At 38.8% G+C, this 24,976-nt stretch overlaps 1 protein-coding gene across 2 annotated transcripts; it reads right to left on the reverse strand.

The window, feature by feature from the left end:
• Nucleotides 1–13,146: 13,146 nt before the first annotated feature.
• Nucleotides 13,147–16,103, reverse strand: LOC104445405. Of its 2 annotated transcripts, XM_039308769.1 has the most exons (6): nucleotides 15,833–16,103; nucleotides 15,144–15,252; nucleotides 14,889–15,030; nucleotides 13,960–14,381; nucleotides 13,760–13,835; nucleotides 13,147–13,650 (listed from the first exon to the last, which is right to left on the reverse strand). In XM_039308769.1, exons 3-5 carry the CDS (start codon nucleotides 15,011–15,013, stop codon nucleotides 13,765–13,767), a joined length of 618 nt encoding a protein of 205 aa, XP_039164703.1. In that variant the 5' UTR covers nucleotides 15,014–15,030; nucleotides 15,144–15,252; nucleotides 15,833–16,103; the 3' UTR covers nucleotides 13,147–13,650; nucleotides 13,760–13,764. The 2 variants fall into 2 exon arrangements, with proteins under 2 accessions (XP_039164703.1, XP_018730690.2); XM_018875145.2 differs by lacking the exon at nucleotides 15,144–15,252.
• Between the last annotated feature and the right edge of the window lie 8,873 nt (nucleotides 16,104–24,976).

Here is a 24,976-nt window from a genome sequence, read left to right on the forward strand (position 1 = left end):
CTCAAACCTTGATAATTTGCCAATGTAGTTGTTCATCATGCTAATTTTAGTTGGGAACTGATGATGTGAAAGCCAACCATTCTATATTGCATGACTGATGCTGACATCTAAAAATTATAAAATTTTTAAATTTTAATTTATTTTTATTAATCATTATTATTTTTAAAATTTTATTGTCAGAGCTTGTGGGGTCTTGTTAGGCACTTGCCAAGGCCCAATGACCCTCACTAGCCACTAGGTGAGGGCTTGTTGCTAAGCCATTAGGGGGCTGTGATCCCTCGAGGGGTGACCCTTGCCGTGGTTGGTGAGAACTTGCTCTTGCCTAGCTCCTAAGCGAGGGTTGTGACCCTCACTAGTGGCTGATGAGAGCTTGAAGACCCTCACCCAATGGCCAATAGGGTCGTTGAGCCTTGGCTAGTTGTTACGGCTGCCCTTCTTAACAAAAGGAAAAAAGGAGAAGAAAAGAAATATAAAAATTCAGAAAATTAAAAATTAATATATATCTTTATATTAGTGTCAATTGTGTCACGTAAAGACTGTTGCGTTTATGTTAGCAATTTTCAACTAAAATTAGCCAGATGGATTACATCGATAAATTATTGAAAGTTTTATGACTAAATTAGCCAAATTGAAAGGTTTATGACTGAATTGACACAGATAAATTAGGTTTATGAATTTTATAGTAATTTTCTCGCATTTCTTGCCTATGGTAGTCCTCTTACATAGACTGAAAAGTCAAAGTCTTCTTGGGGGCTCAAAGACCTAGCGTGTATTAACGATATAATCAATTAGTTAACCACATTGAAGTACAGTCACTTCATCTTTAGGATTTCTCTGTTCCTAGTTCGGCTATAGACTTTAAATAGATAAATACATGGACACTCGATGTATACTGATTGAGAGAAGATTGTCCATTTTGACTTTGCAAATTGTATACAAAAAAATAAAAATAAAAAGAGTTTACCATTTGTGGGGTGTTGCAAGGAGTCAAAGATCCCACTCTTCCACGGAACCCCAACGTACGGAACCAGAATCACCGACGGACCTTCTGGCCACAGCCCACTTGACCCGGCTGCTGGAGCAAGTGATGCTACCGCCAGTGGCGGCGGCGGCGGCGGCACGATACTGTCATTGTGCACCGGAACCAGTGCGTTGTTCCCCGATGGCTGTGGCGCCTGATGATCAGCCTTCTGCGGCGGAAACGTGACCGCTGGCCCTGCGGCGGCCCAGTGGCTGTTAATGTGGGCTGTCGTCGCTCCACATGGCCATGCAGTTGAAGGACCAGGCCCAAAACCAGGCCCGTTTCGGCCCGTTTCTTGTTTGTTGCTATTATTTTCAGGGGCGCAGGGCACATTCTGGTAGTCCGGGAAGGTTGCCGCAGCCACCGAGGACGCTGGCGGGAAAACCACCGCTTGTGCGGGCTCTATGTCATCGAGGCGGCGCGGCGGCAGCGTCACTGGCCCCGGGTCGACATGGGAAGTGAGAGGAGGAGGAGGAACTGTGGGTTTGGTGACAGTGGTGGTGAAGTTGAGGTTTTCTCATGGTCGTCGTCACTGTTGGCATTGCAGGTTTGCGGCGGGTCGGTTGCGAGAGAATCAGGCGGCAAGGGGTCGGTAGCAGCAGCGGCAGGTGGCGGAGAAGTGGGTTCGGGGTCGGTAGTGCATGGGTTTGGCGCAGCCTTCCCATGATGAATCGCTTGTTCTTGCTACACACAAGAGAGAACTAGTGATTTTGCATGCAACGTTGGCGACTACATGTTCTCGTTCGTGCTTGTGTATATACAGAATTAATTACTTTGGCAATCTCAATGATGTATAATAAAAATTTCATTTTGAAGTAGAATCTATGAAATATTCTTTGGTAAATTAGATTGATAGCTGCGGTGCGCCGTTTTAATATATATATATATATATATTTTTTACTTTTTAGACAACTACTACAGTATAATTTCTCATCTACTTGCTGCGTGCGTACTCGTCGTCCTTTAAGTAATAAGGGGTCGGTCCAATGCCAGGTTAAAGCTTGACTTCAAAGTCTACCAAATGAAAACTACATCAATATTGTCGAAAGCAACCTGACAATTTAAGGGCATTTTTTTTTTTATGTTTTCAATGATCAAAATCAGGCAAAAAATAAAAATAAAATCGAATGAATTGATGAATGGAACCGAGAAAGTAACGAACAAACGGCTTTCAAATCAATGGGGTGTCAAGTAAAATTAACAAAAAGGTCCTAAATTTATTATACAAATGCAAATTTAACCATAAACTCTTGAATTTGATTAATTTAAAACTTAACATTTTGACAAATGTCAATATAGTTCTTCTGGCATATTTTGATCGGGAATCGCTGACGTGAACATTAACTGTCCTAAGTACCATGATTGACGTCGACATTGGCAACTTTACTAATTTTTTTGAATTTTTTTATATCTTTATTTTTTTTTTCTTATTGTGGCTAGTGAGTGTCACGGTCGTTATTTAGGGCCGTGAGGGTTGAACCCTTGTCCATCCCGCGAGGTTGAGCCCTTGTTGGCCCTCGCATATGGCCACCACCTTTGTTGGCCATGGCCAAGGCTCGGTAATCGTGGAGGCTTTGGTAAAAAAAAAAAAAGAATGAAAAGAAACGAAAAATAAAGAAAAAAATCATCGGAAAGAAAAAAATTTAGAAAAATTAGAAAAATTATCTATGTTAGCTATTTCGGATAAAATTATCTAGAATAACTACATCGACAAATCTTATTTGTTTTTTTAAAATTGAATTGATATAACTAAAAGTTTTAGAATAAACTAGTCTTACGGTTTTTTTACGAGTGCGAATGGTTTGCAGATTTCACACGGAAGATGGCGAAGCTTCTGTTTGACTTTGTGTGGAGGCATTTTGCCATCTCTTTCCATGTGGAGACGTGCTTGCATGATCCGAGTGAAGAGGGCCACTTGCACAATGTCAATTGGATGGTGGGGGCCAATTCACTTTAGAGATATAAACCTCTAAAAGCCAATCTATTTTTTTTTTTAGTTTTCTTTAGAGAAAAAGAAATATTTAGTTTTCCAAAAAGTTTTTGTTATGCGGTTTATGCCCCCATTGCATTGCTTTCCAAACAAGTTTTTTTTTTTTTAGTACTTCCATTACTTCTAGATGGCATCATGAAAACGAAGTAAACCGTTGTATCATTACGAGAAGTTGGCTGCTAGATATATCATAATCTAGTTGTCCACACCGAAAAATGACAAGCAAAAGTAAATTATAGTGCATTTGTTGGAAGCGTGCAGGAGAAATTCGATATCTTCACCTTGGGAGATATCCAAAGGAGAGCCTAGAGTTCAAGCTTGGCAATATAGCTAGTTGGATATATTTTTATTCAAAAGATTAAGTTAATGAGCTATGAGTCAACTAAAGTATATTAGCTGCTCTATACCATACTAATTTTCTCACGTGTGACTTTTTTACTAACACAACTTGCATGTGCATTTTAATAATCTTCCTCTCATGTTAAGTTTGCTCCTCCTTAAATTCGGGTATTCTTTTGTAACCGCTTCTCCTTAAATTTAGGTTTTCCTTTTGTATCAATATATTTCAATGCTTGCCTTCACTTCAGGTCTCAACAATTTACTCCTCACGCGTGAGCTCGGTTTTAAGTTTGCTTCCTCACCTCCATTGCAAGTTTCTATCTCCAGAATGAACCATGGAGGCTGCCAAGCCTAACATTGGGACCACGTTGCTACACCATACCACTCACCTTCACTCTAGATCTCTTTTACCAAACTGATCCATAAAGGCTGCTTGGAAATCATGTTGGTTAGGAGATTCATTTCTTTGAAATATTCACCACACACCATAACACACCATAACAGATTGGTGGTTTACTAATCTATCATTAACTTTGATATTATTTGTTTAGAGTGAGTAGTAGAAATCCAATATTCACATGGGAAATCACCAAGAGAGGGCCCAAAACTCGATATCCTCAATAAATCCAAATAGATTAATCTTTACTCAGAATCATAAGCTAATGAGTCACAAGTCAATTAGAATATGCTAAATGCTCCACACTATATCAATGCTACAATGTGGTACTTTTTTCTGACACAACTCACACATGTATCTCTATAACATTCGGCTAGCAAAACCAAGGTTTGGTTCTCTCAATACAATATGTTCCAAGTTACACTAAAGTGGAGCTCTTGGGGGAAAAAAATCTACATAGGAGAATAATTTTTTGCAGTAGAAGTCACACCAATATATAATTACTCAGCTTCTTGGTTTTAAGCTTTTCTCAAATTTACGATAGACCTCACATGTTTAAACCCTTGTCTATGTGCAAAAGCTTTGGATAATTACACAAATATCTTTACATCTTATTAAGTCAGCACATGTCACGTCATCGTCCATTTTCAAAGAGGAGGTCAAAATGGACAAGAATTACATTTAATTCAAATTACGCAGTGTCATGAAATCTTGGAAACATCTTTGGATCTCATTTGACACATATTAAAGTTATAGATGGTTTTAGGTTTTGCTTTTTTCTCTCTCCTCCTTAAGGTATCCCTTCATGACTCTCGATTGACTTGTACGAGCTATATAATAAAAGACAATTTCGATTAATCAGGAACATAGATTAAAAATGTTAGAAGAAGCCTCAGATCACTTGAATTTCACATGAAATGAACCGAATTGATACGAAAGATCCAACTATCTATAGCTTCACACCAAGCAGTTCATATAGAAGAACATGTTCAGGGTATATGCGTTGCATTAACAGACATAAATATCACCCGGACGGTCAGATCTAATCCATCATCTCAATATATGGGGATTCTGTAATCATCAAGATTATTTCAGGTCGACGCATGCAACGAAAGAAACAAGCTACAGTCATTTTCTTTTGTGAAATAGTGAAGATTTCATTGACAGAAACAGGTCAAGAAGGAGCCCGACACAAGCCTCTCTCTCTCTCTCTCACATCATCTCATCATCGCCTGGTTCGTAGGAGGAATAATGTCCTCTCCTTGTTGCCTCTGCTCGTGTGAAATACCTGCGATCACGCCTTGATAACGCGCTCAAGAACCACGCACACAAACACAAGTAGTCATCGTTTGATCCTCGTCACGACCAAGAACTCTTTTGTCCTTCGTTCATATAGACAGAGAACTTCTCCTTTTCTTGGTTTTTGGCTGAAATATGGAAAATGACAGAGTTTTGATACTAGCCTTGAAAGGGGTCTAGGCCGCGGTACTTTAGCTCCTGGAGCTCCTGGCAAAGCGAGCAAAGAGGACACAGGATGTGGGCGAGTCAGTCGGTGACCGGGTCTCCGCTATCTGAAATGCATTCCGGAGCCTCCTTCTGTACGGGACTTCAATGTTCCAATGGCATAACGCCAGGAACAAGAAGAAGTTCACAAGCGAACCAGTCAAGCAACCTATGCATATGCAGACATGGTGAAGGTCCTGCATGAGAACGCCAAATTTTAAAATGACCCTACCTATCACAAGAAAAATGGAAATGATGCACTGATTAGAACACTAGCTATAAAGCGACACAAAACAATAAAACTTTTTGGTTGCCATTGCATGATTTAAGTAATGGCAAGACGGTAGAAGATGCTGATGTTCTCTAATAACGTGTAGACAAACCGTTCTTCCACAAATTTTTTTTTTTTTTTGAGCTATTTGAAAACACATTCATGTCAATCCAAATAAAAGCTACCATCACTACGTTTGCTGAATTTCACACACGCCACGTTGTATATACACAATTTTCATTTAATGATAATGACCTACAATTGAACAAGTTAAAATAATTAAATATTTTCATCATTTATTCATTTAACACAACTTGAATTTTAGAATAGTAGGGAGTGAAAACCGCAAAATCTCATTGATATTTGAATACATAGAAAGAGAAACAACTTACTGGTGCTGCCATTGTCCAATGTCTCAGCAATCTGGCCGAATGTCACGCATGGTGCTACTGTTTTTATTATTGCCGTAAGAAATACATGTAATTGGTTTGTGTGTGATATTAGACACAAAATAGGAGTTTGGAAAAATATTCCTTGTGCATTCGCATGTAAATTATTGCGCGAATTATTAGCGCGACAATGATGTCCGAATGCTTTATGAATCTAATTGGAATATGCACATAACTTTCCTAGGTGAGAGTGTGGACAAAGATTGCCATTACTTTTTCTTGGTATGGGATCCACCTTTGCACATTTTCTTGCCTCTGGTAGTCCCTCTTGCATAGAATGAAAAGTGAAGTCTTCTTGAGGGCTCAAAGACGGAGAATGCATCTTGGGCTATACTATTTATGAGAAGAATGTTCGTTTTGACTTCATGATAATTTCCCACGTGAAATTATTCATCAGAAACATAAAAAAGACTTTACCATTGGTGGGTTGTTGACAGCAATCAAAGAGCCCACTCCTCCACGGAGCTCAAACGAACGGAACCAGAATCATTGTTTTGATGCGCTGAAACCGATTCCTTGTTCGACAATGGCAGCAGCCCTTGATGATCCGCCTTCTGCGGCGGAAACATGACCGCCGGTCCTCCGGCGGCCGCGTGGCCGTTAACATGGGCTCGTGACGCTCCATATGGCCCGGTAGCTGCAGTAACAGGCCCATTTTGGACCTTGTATTGTTTGTTGCTGTAATTTTCAAGAGGCACGTAAGGCACAATCTGGTTGTCCGGGATGGTTTCCGCCGCCGCCAGGGGCACTGGCGGGAAAACCACCGTCGCACAGATTCTATGTCATCGAGGTTGTGCGGCGGCAGCGCCGATGGCTCCGGGTTGACATGGGAAGTGAGAAGAGGGGGAAGGACTTGTGGATCTTGGCGATGGTGGCGGTGAAGTTGAGGTTTTCTCGTGGTAGTCGCTGCTGGCGTTGTGGGTTTGCAGCGGGTCAGCGGGGGGAGAGTCCGGCGGTGGGCGGTATGTAGTCATGGCGGCGGGCGCCCGAGAAGTGGGTTCGGCGTCCCACGATGGTGCGGGTTCGAGGTTGGTATTGGATGAGGATGGAGACAGCTTTCCCATGATGTATCGCCTGCTCTTGCTACTCACAATAGAGAACTGATGATTTTGCATGCAACGAGGGTGGCTAATGTTCTTGTCTGTGCTGGTGTTATACACAACACACACACACACACACACACACACACACACACAGTGCGCGTTTTTATTTTTTATTTTCTAAAAGAAATTGTAGTTAATCAATTTTGACTCTATCACAGGAAAGGAGGGAACTTGAGAAAGGAAGATGATAAAGATTGAAGATAGCGGAATCTTGCTAACATGAGAGCATCGATTGTAAATGCAAATGCATCGTGTGGAGATGTTCACAAAGAGGTGCATTTACCAGAATTTTATATTTTATTATTTCATGTAGTCATCTGTTCCACGTGAGGCGGTCTAGCCAAAGACAATATCAAACGTCTGTATCAAATTGCTTGTTTGAACTTCTCAAGGTGATGTATGATAATAACATTCCAATGCCAGGTTAAAGCTTGACTACAAAGTCTACCGAATGAAGACAGCATCGATTATTGTCGGGAACAACCTGACAATTGATGGGCATTAGACTGTTTTTTTTATGTTTTCAATGATCAAACCTCCGCCAAGGAAATGTTAAAAAAAGCAGACCAAATTCTCATTTTTATAAAGCGCTTTGGTTAGGTCTGCAGATGTTATTATACTTTTGCTGTCCCTTATATTTGTCATTGATGTTTGTGTTGCTATTGGGTGACAATTTCCTAGAAATATGAGCATCGTCATCGATGATCGATGCTTGATTAACTGGGAATGGTTGTGTGGTTTTCACACGGAAGATGGTGAAGCTTTTGTTCGACTTTGTGTGGAGGCATCTTTGCCATCTCTTTCTATGCCAACTATGTATAGTCGTGGTCCGGTGAAGCAAGACCGTCCGCACGGCGACCCCAAGATCCGGCGAGGCCCGCTCGAGCAGGAGAAATAAACTTCTAAAGAATACCAATTTATTTATAGTTTTCTTTGGATAACAAGCAGAGATCTAGTTTTCCAAGAAGTTCTTGTCATATGCCCCCATTGCATTGCTTTTCAAACAAGTATATAGTTTAGTGATGTTTCCATTATTTCTAGATGGCCTCCAAAGTCATGGAAATCATAGTAAACCATACCATGATTAAAGATTTCAGCTCCTTGGTACAACCTAATTAAGTATTAGCCGAAGTTGAACTCTAAGGACAATTAGATTACTTATTTGATCTAATAACGATCGATATATAAGGTTATTGAGTAACATAAAAAGTTAAGTAGGGCTGAACACGCATGTTGTTGTTTTGGGGGGGAAGAGATCTGCTCCCGATTGGTCATAGGTGTCTGTTGAGGGCGGTGGACATTGGCAAAAATTGCTGCAGGTGATGGCATGCCGCTCGGGTGGAGGGAGAGCGAAGGGTTGCCATGTTGATGTGTTAAACACCAATTGAAATTCGCACGTGGCTCAATTTTAATGAAAGGTCTACCTAAAATTGAGTAAGCTCAGACCTATCCAACTTTTGCTACTGATAAAGTGAGATATAGTTGTAAACCAACCTTACCATATTCACATGCCAACAAAGCGGCCAAAGCTATCACACTAGGCCATGTCGTATCACCAATGGAAACTTTTCCATGAATAATTAAAATCATGTTAGTTGTAAGTAAATGTAATTTCTTTAATGCATTCGATAAGCAAAATCAAGATTCAGTAATATCGATGCAATTTATTTTAAATTACCCAGCTTCTTGGGTTTTAGCTCATCTTTTCTTCTTTTTTTGTGAAAAAGAACCCATGTTTTGATGTAAGATTGCGACAAACCCATATGTTTAAATCCTTGTCTATGTTTGGATAATTACAAGGAAGGTACCAAGGGAGAAAATGATATGACTATGAGACAAGAAGAAGAGATAAAACAAAGTAAATCCGGAAAACTTATCCGTAAGGTGTCTAGCATGTTGTGTTAAAACTGAGGTTCACCTTGACACATTGCGTCTTATTCATAGCTGTCTCTGTTCGTTCAGTAACTGCATTGAAACCTCCGAAACTTTTCCAAATTGAAGAAAATGTAAGTCCACGTCAGTTGAACGTGACTGATAGTAACGAGAAAAAGAAAAATCATAGAAAATGAATGTCTGTTGTACAGATGTTCCGTCACACAAGATGGATGCTGCAAGGAAATTATGATAGGAATAACAACTGTAATAAGTCTATACTCATCCAATGGAAGAAGCAAAGGCCTTAGAAAGCGAAAGAGGAGTCCTAGCCTGAGCAGTTTGTGAAGTGTGATCGATCATGGGATTAAAGCTGCAAAAAATTTATCGACCAGAAACTGGAATCACGCTGCATGGATATTGATACACTGATTGATGTGAGTTGGTCACCCTTGTTAATGTAAACAGCGTTTTCATTCCCAACGTTCATCGGTTTGACGTTATCGCGAGAGTAAAATCACACCAAGTTGATATTGAGAGAGCTTTTCATTTCAGAAAATATAAAGTAGCATCACTTTGCCATTCATCTACAGTTCAAGCAATGCCATGTTGTCAGTCTGTTCCCCAGACAAAAACACACGCTCTACCTACACTGTCCATGTATCTATGAAACACCAACTTGTTTCTTGCCATTTGGGGTCTTCGCTATCTGTTTTTCTGATTGCTATACTTACTAATGCTTAACTCTCTTTGCTAAACATCGGACATTTGCCATACACGGCGGTAACAAGTCCTTAGTAGTACACTATAACTGAACCCTCTGAATGACCTTTGACAATGAGCGAACTTAATGTAACTGACGATCGAATCCAGTCTCCCAACTTCAGATCCGCTACACTGTTGACATGCCAGATTAAAGTTTCACAATGATTCTCTCTTTGCCGCAGCAATGCACAGGAATTTTTGATACCATCACCTGCCAAAGAAAAAATTGACATAGCTATATCAATGTACCTTAGAGTAATTTGACATGTCAGTATCCAGCATTGAGAAACCAATGGATGGATTATAATTCTACCTCATCAGGATCGGAAGGAATGATCATGGACCTAAACTCAGCACCGACTTGATCCAGTGAGCTTTTTGCTTCTTCTGGTGATTGCGGTCAAAATTAATTTCGCCTGGTGAATTCTGAAAGGGATATCTCTTCTCAAATTTTAGGTCCCTCCGTCCGATCATATACCTATTTCCTGCTTCTGGCACGGTAAAATCAGCCGGATTTTTGTTAACTGTACATACTTGAACCTCAGAGTCCTTCTGTGAAGGATGCAGGGTTCCTTTTCTGTCTTGCGTCCCCAATTTGTCCTTCCCTGAACTTTCTGCATTCAAGTGCAGAGGGAAGGCCACATTATTTGGAGCATCTACGAAGTTTCTAAGCCCATCAAGGTTTGGATTCGATCCATGATTTGTGACCAAATTACCACCAGGGAATATGCATTTTTGTGATCTGTAATTGTATGCTTCATTTGATGTGGCTATTTCAGGGCACTTTTCTTCCCTTTCTTGTGCATCTTCAGTGATTCCTGAGCCGCAACCTCAGTGGCCCCCATGAAATTTCTATCAGGCTGAGATAAAGGAGTGGGCTCATCAATGGTTGGAACTGCAGAAACATGCTCACTGAGGGTACCTTTAGCCCAATAATCAGATGATGGATGCATCCTGTTAGAAGGCTGCTTGTATGACTGAAAGTCCAACTCGACAATCTCCTTAGAGTGATACTTACGAGAAAAGGAGGGTAGTTGATGCTGTTCAGTATTTCCATCCAAATTGACTGTGTGTGTTCCTGCATTCATGAGGCTGAGTAAATGCATTGCTGAAATCGTCTCACTGGAACACAGCGCCGTAGGTCCTGACAGATTTTGGGGGTCCATCCCGCTCTGTCTATTGTGCTGTGTTTGTTCTGCATTAATGTTGGAAGAATTATTCCTATGCTTGTCAAAGCCAATACCTTTCACTCCCAAATGCCTCGAGCTATGACCCCCCTTAGCATCTAAAACTGGCAGGGTCCTAGAACCATGCAGAAACTCATCTGACCTAGTAGGCAAAGTCAACTTCTTCGGTGGAATGTCATAAGAAAAGGGCATGCAATTTGGTGTTGCGGCTGATAGATGTGCCACTCCTCGATTGTGCAGGGGAACAGAATTGCAAACTCCATTAACTGAGACTGAAGATTTGTCACTACCAGACACGAGGCCCACACCCACCATACGCTTGTTTCGTCTGCAGTAGGGACTGCTAATATGCCCACCGGAACCCGATAAAGAAAATGCAACCCCACCGGATGGCTGCTCCGTGAACTGGAGGATTCCACCAAGCCCAGTAGGTGGGCAACTTTTCTCCATTTGATTCACGTTGGAACAAATCGTATTGGGCAGAGAAGAACCAGCAACAGATGTCTGCTTGGTGGGTATATGATCCTCGCTCATGTTATGCCTGTGATTTCTAGCCTTTTTAGGGTGAGGTTTCTGTTTATGGTTCAACAGTAAACTCCAGTCCCTCTTTCGAAGTCCTTTGGTAATATTGACACTTTGAGAAGCACCTGATCCAATGGTCGTTTCCAGTGGTTGTTCAGCATTTTCAGCATCGGGAAGGAATCTTTCGTACTGATTCTTTGCCATGAGCTCAACAATTTCCATCGGTATGTCATCTAAAGTTCCTTGTTCAGATGATTTCTCAGCTTCGCAATCAAAGTGATGGTTTGTAAATGTGCACTGTGTCTGAGAACAAAAGGTCTTCCTGCTGTTACTTGTACATGAGATATCCTACAGAGAATGAAGAACGAACAATCATTTTCATGAGGATGCTACAGAAAGAACTTGCGTTATGCCAATCCCAACCTTGAAGATGAACGGGAAAGCAGAAGGACAATTCAAGGTCAACAAATTCCATCACCTTCTGACATAGAAGCCATACACTACTTGTACTGCATGACTCGATATTTGGGAAACGGGAATATTTCCTTGTATGAGCTCAAGCAAAGAGCAAAGAGAAAAAGAAATGAATCTGAACACTACCCTTATAATTATTAATCAGTCATGAGGTGGTTAATGCAAGTCCAGCCAGTTAGAGAATGTAAGTTGCACAGTAATTTTTCAATATTAGCTTTAGAAAAGATTGAAGGACTCTATGGAAAAGTTGAAGAAAGTTATACTAAACAATGTATGAGATAAATTTCATGTATGCAGAAAAAGTGTCAACAACTACTAAATAATTTTCCACCTCCCCACTGAAGGCGTCAATTCCCTCAACTGTAAAAGAACAAGAACTCAAAGAAAACTTTATATATTGCAGTAGAGTAAAGCCCATACCATTCGCGGCATTCGGCAACAAGTGCTGCTATCAAGATTTAACTGGTTCTTTTGCTTGTCACTAAGAAGAGGCGTCCCATTTGTAGCTTTTTTGCTGTTGTTATCAGTAAGTATTCCCTTTGCAACATCTACTTCACAAGTATAAGTAATATTTGATGCTGCATATCTGAATTTAGATTTTTCCTCACAATGTGGCCCTTTTAGGAGTTGCCTCATCCTTAGAAGATGAAGAAGCTTGCCCGAACACAACTTTGAGAGGACGATTCCTCTTGACATCAGGCACGACTGAATGGCTGTTGAGAGATAGAACAAACCCACCTTCTACAGAAGCATCTTCAGCTGGTTGTAAGTGTACAGCAGGAGGACAGAGGCCAGTTGTTTCAGCATCTGTCCTAGTAATTGGACATTGTCTTTTTGAGCTTTTACTCAAACCAATCAGAGAGAGCTTTTCGTTGTTTGTGGTGATGGGTGTATAACGACCCAATTTGAGACATGACTTGTGAGTAGAACTGGCTGGACCTGCTTTGATTTTGTCCTGAACACTTTTGGATACATTTTCTCCGGAGGGTGCTTGGGACAAATCTTCGATCGCTAGGTTTCTCTTCATTTTCTTCTCAGGAAACTTCAAACTACCGTTCTTAGTCTGATTATTGATAGCAATCCTGGGAACCATCTTAGCATTTGCTCTGTCCTTTGATTCAGGATGCAAAGCACATTGGCATCTTTGACACTTCCACTGCCATTTAGTGAATCATTGTTTTCCCTACTTGCAGTCATTAGCTCCGTGGCTGTTCCTTCTTCGTCTGAAGTTAACTTCCTTTTCTCTTTGATCCCGAAACCTACTTTTCACAAGTTCTGTGAAAACTGCCTGACCTTGCACAACACTGTTTGTCTTATCCAAAGGTTCAGATATTGCATTCCTAGGAGGATAATCTGTTCCAATGTGATCAGTGGTTGAATTTTTGCTTTCTTTCAGTAATTCGGTGATCAGGCGTGTCTTTCTGGTTCTTCTACGAAATAGACCATGACATTTATCCCGATTTTGATTGTGAGAACAATCTTTGAGCCCTATATCTGCACTTTCAGATAATGAGTCGTTGCACTCATCCAATCCCAGGGAGGGATTTCCGTTTCATGATCTGTGAGATAATGAGGCATCTGATCATCCCAACTAACTGTTCTTGATGTCTCTTCATGGTCCTCAGTCACCTTCCCCTCCTGATCATCGCCAGAAGCTTGTTTTCCCGGTTGAAGGTTTTCCAAAATATTTCGAGCTTCTTGACTTCCATCTTGCTGACATGAATCAGGAGAGCCATTGCATTCTGTATAGTTGTAAACTATTTCAGAAACCAAAAGAGTCACTATGTCAATAAAAGGTTCAACTTTTTAACAACACTGAAATTGATTATCCTGCAAATTAAAATTATTATCAGTCGTGTCATTTACCTTGGTCATCTTTTTACACTTTCATGGTCCTGACATTGATCAACTTCTGGTGCAGCAGCGCTTGGTCCAGTAAATTCTACACATTCCAGACTTTTTGTTACCTTCAAAGCCGTCTTTTTCATGTCCTAGAGGTAGAAAATCTTAGTCCATCTCTTGGAATAAATTATCAGGATCTAGACACAGCAATTACATAAACATACCTCTTCTGAAAGCATCAATTTCGTCATCTGTTTGGCCATTTTTGTCAGCAACCAATGAAGCACAACAGTCACTCTTAGTTAGGAAAGTAGAAGTATCAGGAATAGCTTCTCTATTCTCAGTAACTTCGAGCTTCAAGGTCTCCTGAAAATCCACTACAGGATTTGATGGTTCAGAGGTGCTCCACATCTGGGAACAAGGGCCATCAAACAGGCATCTTTTACTGCAGCACTTAACAACAGTGCCAGTTTCCTTTCTACCAGCTTCAGTGTTGAGACAATTCAGACACTGCCACGATTGAGAATTTTGAAGAGGTTGTGGAAGAGGCTTGCAAGCTTGCTCATTTATGGCATTAATGTGACCATCTGATGTAAATGGCCTGCAAATCTTCTCGTCTTTTCTTCTCATTTCAGATACATATTCACTGGACAAGCAAAGATGAAAATTAGTTATGGTAGATAAAAAAATGAGTTTTATCAGATAAATATACTTATGTATATATGTTTACTGTACTTCCACATTGACAGAATTGACCTTTCAACAGTTATTACGACTTTCCTAGGTGGAACTTCAGTGGGAGAAAGTAAATGTCATATATCAATGCAATGGGCAGATAATACAGTGCTTCTATAGGTTATAGAAGAAGAAAGATGAGTAGGTCCACATTATTCTTCAAGAGCAAGGACAAGCAACTAAGCTAGCATAAGAGACAGTGAAAACAGTAACTAGCTAACATATGCTGATGGTTTAGTGAAAAAAGAATTAATTGTTAACACATGAAATCTTAATCATTTAGCTGCTGAATGCATCCACAAGCACAATTTCAGAAGAATGCGATAATACGTGATCCAAAAGGAATGAAGAGAATTATCCAATTGGCTACAGCATCTACATAAGTTACAAGTCAGTCTTGGAAGAATGTAAATCTTACCGTATAGAGAAGCGCTCGCACTTTCCATTATAATCTCTATCGATGGCACTGGAAAGATCTATACATATAGACTCAATTGGGATAAATGATCTCCTCGGTTGAGAGGCATCTAAACTCTTCTCCATCTTAAATAAATTCGCGCCTAAGCATGCAGATATAAGCTTTCTTAGGAAACTAAATAAACGTCATTATATATATGGAAAACGATCCAGAAATAAAATGAACTTATATCACATAACAGAAAAGCATGTATACCGTTTAGACTATATATCGCACAACCTTCCCATTGCTCTTCAAAGGTTAACAAAACTCAAAACCCTAGTTGGCCATTGAACAATAGCTTTAGATAGGTTACAGCATTACCCTTGTAGCCACCAAAAACATTAAAGCATACAGGATCAGCACTCATTTATGTTGCAAATAGATAACCAAAACACCCATAAGACAAATAAAGATTAGGGTTTTGCTTTGGAATGAAAAGCCCAACCCCACAAATAGGAAAGTCATCGACAGTGAATTAAAACTCAAGATCCATGACTACAACCACAACCTCCAGCTCCAACATCCATAAAAACATCGAAACACATCTGATAATCAAGAGTATAAATCAACACATGAGATTCGAATTAGGGTTTACTGAATAACCACCAGCAACATAAAAAAGAAGAACTAACCTCACAAAAATCACTCAAACAGCAAAACGGCACATAAAATAATGGGAAAGAGACAAGCTAGATAAGCGATGAAGCAATACCCAGATGCAGAAATTCAAAGTAAAGCTCATATCTGTGCCAAGAAAACAGCGAAGCATTCATTATTCGCCTAAAATTAAGCAACCCTCAAGCTGATTCAACATGGGTATATCAAGAAAACACAAACCCCCGGAACAAGTACGAAACAGGAGGAAACATTTCAATTCAGAGAGACCAAATCTATCTGGGTACCGAATCGGTGGATGTCGCGTCCAGTTCACACAGACTCCTCACGGCTTCTTGATAAGGTGGTATCGAATGATAGAGAACCCGCAGGCGACGACGGAAACGACAGCTCCCGAGAGAGATCTGAAGCTGGCATCGCAGAATTTGAGTGCGCAAGGTGGAGAAACCCTAGCTTGCAAGGCGAGAGAGGTTCTCGATTCTTGAGGGTGCGGGTGAGGGTGAGGGTGAGCGAGCGAGAGAGAGAGAAAGAGAGAGAGAGAGAGAGAGAGCTCTTAATGCCTTTTGTTGTATTTTCCTTGAAATGAGGTTGTCGTTGTATTAAAATTTGAAGTAACTCGACTTGACCATGGCAAAGAGTTAGGGGAACAAAAACAAAGCAAAAAGAAGCAACAGCTAGGCCACATATGAAATACCCATACATATGGATCACACAACAGTGTGCAATATGCTTTTCTTTTCTATTTGAAGGTACTTTTCAAATATCTCTAATTGCTCAAACTCACTTGCTGAAGTCATACAAAAATAACCCCCCCCAAAAAAAAAAAACAATTTAAACTCTTTCTTTTTTCTCTACGTTCAATCATCTCCCGTGGGCTGCCGGTTGTTCTTACCTAGACGACGTTGCCTCGCATTCTCCAGTATCATCGCCACTCGCCGTGTCATCCTCGTCATGCACGTTGCTATCTATCGCGGTCTGTCTCTCCTCGAGCTAGGTAACATAGCCCACGGCAGTTGTTGATGGCGTTGTGGGTCTCGGGCAACATTAAATCTAAGGTCACATAACACGTACCTTAAGTATATATGAATTGGTTTTTCTTTATTCGTGTACAACTTTTGAAAAATAATTTGTTCCTCCAAACATCTACATATGTGACAAGGTATTTCTCATGTATGTATCTAAAGGTATCATAGCTTAGGATGTTTCCCAGTTCAAGACTTGAACCATGTAAAATAGAACTACTTGTCCTTGGAAGACTATATTATTATCCTCAAATTTGGAATTTATGTGGTGCCTAAGATACGTAGTTAGTTGTCCTTATGTCTAGGGAAGTCTGGTATTTATTATGGTATATCAATTTATGTCACAGAAATTGAACAATAACTTGTCAACTTATAACATTATAATGAATACACATTGAAGAAGATAAGTCTCAAGAGATATTATATGTGCGTTGACACAGATTGACACACACATTAATGGGATAGGAGATTTGCTTCCCTTGTACCACAGAGGAAAGTATTTTTGTTTAGCGGTCGAGTGCTGGGTAACGCATATTGAAGATATAGAGTTGTAAGAATGTATATCCAAGGCATAGATTATTGCACACATTTAAGAAGGTGCCTTCTTTTCCTAATCATGATATATGATATGTCGAAGTTATGGATGTCGGCGATGGGCCATCTATTTTTTTCAACGTCATGAATTTGATTCACGTTGTGGGTGAAGTTTTGAACACTCACGCGATGTTACCTAGTTATGATATATCTCGTGTAGAGACACTTCAAAGTTGAAAGCATCTTGGTGAAGCCTTGGAGACGAAGCCGTCAATCTCGAACTTTTTTACATCACGAATGGTGAGGAGTAATTGTGACTCAAATCAAATATTTAGTAATGGGTTCGGGACTCTTATGATAACGTAAGAAGATGTCGCTTAGCACTAATAGCTTCTCCCGATGCCTTTTACTTTTTAACGGAAGTGTTTTTATCCCCAACTTAGTTTTAATTAGTTTTAAATTTGATTTATTCCACTTTTAAAGTATTCCATGCAGTCAAGAGCTGCTGCAACTTCTTAAAAGCAGAATTTGTTCTTGTAAAACGTCTCCAGATCACACGGACTTTCCGTAAGGATAAAAGGGTGGGGAAGGGCAACGAGAAGGGCAACGAGGCAGCTATCCTTTCTATGTGTTATCGCAAGACTCTCACGTTCACAAAAAAAGAAGAAGATCGGTTTAAGCCATAGTTTCTCAATCGGCTAATAGGTGTACGAGCATAAAATCATAGCCCCACGAATGTGCTAGAAATCAAGAAGTCTCTCCACATTTGAAAGTAAATGCTTAAGGCGCAAGATGACTTGAGGTTCGCTCACAATATAGCTTGAACTTTTGAATTGTAAAGATAGTGTGATCCATTTCCAATGGATCTATCATGCTCCATGGTTCAATCACGCACATCACTTTAATCGAAGGAAAATTTGTATGGACCATTTAGGTACCTTGAGATACAAGCATGTTGGAAGAGACCCAATGACATATTCGCTCATGAAAATAATTTGGCAAATAACTGCTTTAACTTATGAAATTCATACGAGTTAGAGTTTTACAAATTTTTTATACCACCCCAAATTTCACTTTCTACATATTTATGAAAAAGTATCTAAAAAAATTTCCTCCACCTTGAAGAAAATCATACTGTGAATAACTCGAGACGATTCAAACTATTTAATCTACTCATTTTTGGTGATGATCCAATCTAAAGAATTTGCAATTGTGAAAAATGCTGTAAAACACCTTCTTTACGTGCAATAATTTTCTAGATCTCACGTTTCCTTAACAAAAAGGACTTGAACTTAGAATTAATCTTTGATAAGTTGATGCGCATAGCCTTTTTCAAACGCACATCTAGCCTTGGTATAAGTGAATATTCGAGTCCGTATATTAGATAAAATGATATCTCGAAAATATATTACACGGTCCAAAATCATACGAGCATCATGCACGCACTGTCCTGATCGTCATGGGGCGGTTCCCCTTTCGCCACGCGACACGTGTCGAGGCCTAGTTAGTTGGTCGGAAGATGCCTCCGCATGAAAACGGCTCGTGATTGAGCGTGCAGTGCACGCTCCTCGTGAGAGGGTGGGGTGGGTTAACCTTAAAAGAAACGCAAAGGTTTCTTCTGGTTTCTGGCCACTAAAAAAATTGAAGTGGGCGTGTCGCGCTAGCACCCATTTGCCTGTTGCCCACTAAGGAGTTGCTAGGGTTTCTTCGCGTTGCTGGTCACTTCACCAAAAAAAAAAAAAGAAAGAAGAGGAAAATAACAATACAGAAGGAAAACCCAGCATTAAAGAAAAGCCAAAAAAAAAAAAAAAGAGAAAAAATCTCCTAGATAGGAGGCGGAGCAGCCCCACATCACTAGCGAGGGCCGACGATCCTCATCTAGCCATAGGGAGGGTGGCAAGCCTGTTATGGTGGTGCCAAGGGATGGCCACACCATCCCATGAGGGCCTGAAAATGTTGATCGGCGAAGATTGATGATGCCATATCCCGAAAACATTGGCTTTCTCCCGGCGCTTTCACTCTTTATAACTTTGTTTTCTTTCCTTTTGTTTTTCTATTTTCGATTGCTTTTGGCTTTTTTAAAGAGAAAATTTAGCTTTTCATAACAAGGCACTACATCAACACTTTGTTGCTATGCTACAAACATATTACAAGGCTACCGTCACTTTACAAGTAGCTCCGTCATAAAAATTCGCAACGATGGCCACAATTACAAATTGATTGCGTTTTGTCTTAAACATCTAGGATTTTTCATGGAACTTTTCCTTAAGAAAAGATCTCATTGGTAATAATTAAAAGATTCTCTAGCTTCTTTCGAAAGAATGATGATGGGGAGGAATGGTACAAAGCAGCGGGAATTAGTCATAAAAAAAAAAAAAAAAAATTGAGTATCACACTGAGCATCTAGACAGCAGGAAAGTGCCTTATATATCCTACCAAACAAGGTTGGTCGTGCACTGTAATAAATGGATATAGGTTATGGCCCTTTATAGAATCTATGTCGATAGTGTGAGGAATAAATTACACAAGTGGCTTCATCCATCGTAGATTTAGTGATTATAGTCATTCACTCTTTTAAATCAGCAATATGTGCTGGACTAATACATATGAATTGAAATCCTATATAATATTTTGACTCGATTAACACTCTTTGGACGGGAAACATGTCTTCTTTTCTTGAGTTAAAAACAGATAATACATACGCCCATATGTACATACGTAAATACGTGGGATGACTTCTTCTAAATTAAGAGGATCTCAAGCTAATAACTCAAGCTAATATACCAGACAGTGCTCTCTAGTTTACTGTGGATTCAAATCTCAAAGAATATTCATTTAAGTCCTGGAGTGGAGAGATTTTATACTCCTTTACAAAAGTACCTTTAATCTCATGAGTTGGTATAGAATGAGATAGATAGCTATAATGACAAGATGTCTGTACATGTCATGACATCAATGCTGTTTCTCTATTGATGGTGGATCTAATTAATAATTGATAGTTTGAAATTTGTATCAGATGTGGAAAGCTGGCTTCCTGAAATCATCCATGTCGCATGACCTATAGTTTTCTGCTCTTCTGGCCCCCCAAAGATGACGATGCATGTGCTTCCAAATAGGCAATCAATGGCAATTCAATACTCCCCCGCATCTATATAAAATATACAATCCTGTAAGTTCATGAAAAACAAATGCATCTCACTTAAAATTGGTGTTATATAGCTAGGCTTGGCTCATGCGACCATGACCAACTTGAAAATAACAGCTAAGAATTAGGGATTCAATGCCCTTCAAATATCCAGCTAATCTTATTGGATGCGACGATCAATTTCCACAGCCAACTTGCTATCGAAAATAGCATTTGTCCCCTTAAACCTGATAGCACATATATCTTATCTCATGGTTTCCTATAAAATCATGAACACATTATCCACAAGGGACCAACTAATTATCTTGTGGATGAATGACTTAGGGTTCAAAAGTTTCTCCTTTGTCTTGATCCAAATCTTTGCGAAGGGAAAATTATCGGCAATGCAATGTAAATCAGTCAGTGAAATGAAGGAGATGTCATATGTGTATAAACCCTAATAAAAGAGAGGAGCACTTTTCTTTTGCCATCTCGACACTATAATGCAAATCAAGGATCGGTTTCGATTTCAAACTTTCATTGATGAGATTCATTAAAACCCTTTTACTATATTTCTTAAATGAATCGGAATCTTGCATATCTCTGAGCATTAAAGTTTTTTTTTTCCCTACAACACATTTATCTTTTCATATTCTTTCCACAGAAGCGCGTGATGTAAGGAAATTATGGATTTATATTGTGTACACGAGGTGCACGACTCTTCTCTACACGTTTCTCGCCGTTGAGACAAGCGATTAGTCACTTGCTACCTATAAGACTACCCGTATCTACAGTGTTAGGTGAAGAATGGGTACAAAAAAAGATTACACAGCCTGGGTACTTAATATATATCTATAAAACAATATTGAAGGTTGGCCCGATTCATTATAGTGGGGACCATAGGGCCCAATAAGCTGCAAAATATAATCACTACTTACTATAATTGCACATAAAATCAAATAGATATTCAATGACTCGAAAATCTGAAGCTGCTTTTGGGGATGCCCACCACTAATCACCCCTGTTTATGCCACTACATGCTGAAATCTGAAAAAGGGCAATTAGTTTTAGTTGCCTTGCACTTAAAAGAATTTTAATTTCATACTCTGAATGAAAGATATCTGCAGAAATGACCAGCAAAGGAACTGTGTTTATATATATAATTTTGGCTACTGTAAAGTGACCATTGCTTTATTAATTACTGTTAAGTGACAAATTTTAGAGGCATTATATTCTTTAAGCACCAAAAAGATAAAATCACATGAATTAAGATTATCGATTTCGGGATGTATAAGTTCAAATAAGAAATTTAGAACCTACCTCATCGGAGTCAATTCCTGGTTTTCGGAACTGGTAACTCAACCAATTGACTTTGGAATTAACCTAAAACCCTAGTTAGGTCATTAAAGGGTATTTGTTTCTATCTTTGGTAATTTAGTTCAAGACCATGTACTTGTTTTTTTGTTGGCCCGTTCTACTTATATGACTAGTAAAAATAATTTATCATATGTTAATAAAATATATTAAATGGCTGTTTCGGAGGCGATCCCAAAAAGCATTGCCTTTTTTTCATTTATCATCGTCAGACTACATTGACAAAAATCTCGAAATTGATACTTTGCTATGAATATTATTTAATTATGGGAGATATTAATTAACCAACTGAGGTTCTTTACCAAAAAAAAAAAAAATTAACCAACTGAGGTTTGTCTCAATACATTAATCGCAGGCCAAGATATTCACTTATAAAAATGATAAATGAATAAATATATAGATAATTCAACCCTCACGGGGAAGGAGGAATAAACATTTTTCTGACACTTGCTTAGGTAAAAGGAAATAGAACTACATATATACCAAGCACAAGAAGGTCCCTTCGCTTCCATCTAAGAATTTAATTAATATCAATTTTCTACGTAACTAATGTATTAGCCATGAGACACCCTATTTATCTCCTTCAATAGCTTAAACACTCTATTTCTGGGTTTTCGAATGTAGAATAAATCATCAGCAAATAAAATTTTTAATCCTTAAACAAATAAAGATGATATTATAGTCGAAACACTGACCTTAGGAGACACACCTGCTACCTTGTTAAATGCAGAACCTTACTCGATGTAAATGGTAGGATGCTTACGTACATTTGCAAGATTAACTGAGTAGAAGGTCTCGACATCCATGTGATCAAAGGTGAGATATAGAGAGGACCATGAAAGGCATAGCGAAGTTGCGGCAAAGAGGCACGGTACTTCTCTTCGCCCATAGATGAAGAGAGGAACTGAGAGACGAGACATGCTTCTGAAGAGAGAGTCCCCAAACATAATTAAGAGTTACCTGTCCTAGGTCGAGATGGATTCTCTATTTCAAACAGTACCCCTTCTCGTACCTTGATATATCTTAACATTGATTTACACATGGGAATGAGGTTCTTGTCGACAATTGGAAGTTGTTGAATTATTGAAGGGAAAGCTGCACAAAGTAGATGACCTTCAAAGCAACTAACCCTAATAGTTATGTTATGGTTCGAATGAAGTTGTGGTTTGCAATGTTAAAGCTATATTGCAAGTCTAGACGTTTTATCAGTTTAACGTTGAAGTAACAAGATTATATATTCTAGTTAAATTCCTTATACTTGAAATAAGAAATTGATTTAATGGTGCATTGCTCAAATAAAATTAATTATGCTTTCTATTGGCAATAACTTATCGAGTAATGGAATATATTATTAATTTGTTGCTAGTCATTGAGCTTTAATTATGTGGATTTCATTGTTGGGAAAACCTATCTATATTTGAGTAATATGATACTTATCCTGTAAATAAATAAGCTATAGCTTTTTAGAGTACATCCAAAATTCTCTATCCAAAAATTATCTCTTTCGTTTATATTTTTAAGAGATAATAGTTTTGATATAATAAATAAGCTAATGTTTATTGGTCAAATGTGGACCATGTGGTAAAACTATGTGACATGTCTTATGACATGGCAATCACAGAGGTAAAGGTTAATTCATGCATAGCATCTATATGCTCTTGAGTTTGACATATTTGAGCCTATATAGATGACCAAAGTGAGTCAATTCTAGTTTTGGGGGCTCTTTTAGCAAGTTCAGTTATTAGGGCTAGATGAAAAATAGGGAAACCTTTGTGACCAGTGATTGTTAGGGGTATCTCTGGTCCACCATTCTTCAAAACTTGAAAGGAGATGGTGGGCCAAGGGATTGTTCACCATAGGTGTTGAGGAGGATTAATTCGTGGTCTGAAGCAATTGTAGTGAAGTGAATGATGATAACTTTTGAAAGCTAATGACACCAATTTGGGTTGAAGCTACACCTGTGAATGCCTGGAAATGAATTTGTTGGGGACATTTTGATCAGTTTCATGAACCCACCCGGGAACTGGACTTTCCTAAGTGGGTCCATGAACCAATGTCCTACCTTGGAAATTAATCACCCCTATGCAAAACTTATATCAAGTATACTTTGTTTGTTTAGTAGAAATTTGAGTGATTTGATTTTTTTTTCTAAAAATGATTGTTTATCTTGCTTAAAATAATTAATCAATGAAAAATATTTTCATTATCAATAATAATTCACGCCTAATCATCTTCATGGCCCATGAAAATTTTTTTCGTTAAAAGAGATAATTTTATAAAAAAAAAAAAAAAAATTTATTTTTCGCAAAACAAACGAAATTTTATTGTTGTCATGAAAAGGGACAATAAATATATGGAATATTACTACACATGCAACTCGGAACGCTTAATTAAAGAGACAAAGCAAGGTATGGAAAAAAAAAAGGAATTCTATCATCTTTCGAGGTGACTCTTTGGCAATTCCAGCTATGAAAAATCACTTGATCAAGGTTGTGAAGGATAAGGCTCTTGTGTTCTCTAATGTCCCGCCTACTCCAAGAAACAAGCGACTCTAGAGAAGTTGGGGTTTCGATCCGTCCATCTTCAGCTCGGCGTCCTTTTCCTAGCTCTCCTCCATCTCTTCAATCTTTGGAGGGGTGCCTGAGGGTCATTAGTCCTGTTTTTTAATTGTAGTTCAAGGTAGTTGCTGTTATGTTTTCCTTCTCTATGTATCTTTTTGATTCGGCACCCTCACACTCTCCTTGCCCCCACAGTTAAAGTGTGAGTTACGGTGCCGAATTCTTGTTCTTGTTCTTTTCTCCAAAGTTTAATATAAACTCTTACCTTTTACCAAAAAAAAAAAAAAAACAACACGGTGGCGGTTCTTGAAATTCTGAGAGGGCCAATTGACCCCACCCAAATGCTTTTTCCTTCAATTATCATACACAAGATTTTCGTAATTGGCCCCATTGACCCCCACAAAATTTCGATTTCTGACCCCATTAAAAGTAAAATCCAACCAATTTGACCCCAGGTCTCCACTTTCAGAAAGTGTCAAGTACGAGTAATGAGCTTCTGACCCCTTTTTAAATTGTACTCAAGGAAATTTTGTGCCATGGAGCTTATGAAACTTGATAATTAACTTGATATCTATAATTTGCTCTAATTACAAGTTGCCAAACTAGAAATTGAACTCTTGACCTTGAAACGCAAACGCCATTTCTTTCACGGAAAATTCATAATTTGAAGAATATTTTCCTAAAAATAATCGTTTATATTAATTAAAATAATTAATCAGAAAGAAAAATTCTCATTATCAATGAAAATTTATACATAAATGTATTCATGAATAATAAAAATATATTTCGTTCATTTATTTTGTATTTGATATAAATACT

Source organism: Eucalyptus grandis, chromosome 3, assembly GCF_016545825.1.
Source record: "Eucalyptus grandis isolate ANBG69807.140 chromosome 3, ASM1654582v1, whole genome shotgun sequence".
Classification (NCBI taxonomy): Eukaryota; Viridiplantae; Streptophyta; class Magnoliopsida; order Myrtales; family Myrtaceae; genus Eucalyptus; species Eucalyptus grandis.

What these genes read in the sequence shown, in the direction of transcription:
- LOC104445405 (XM_018875145.2), bottom strand. Translation starts at nt 15,013, where the DNA reads ATGGAGAAGAGTTTAGATGCCTCTCAACCGAGGAGATCATTTATCCCA. An exon ending in TGCGAGCGCTTCTCTATACG is followed by an intron (nt 14,382 to 14,888) that starts GTAAGATTTACA and finishes TTGCTTGTCCAG; the next exon opens with TGAATATGTATCTGAAATGA. An exon ending in AATTGATGCTTTCAGAAGAG is followed by an intron (nt 13,836 to 13,959) that starts GTATGTTTATGT and finishes TGGAATGTGTAG; the next exon opens with AATTTACTGGACCAAGCGCT.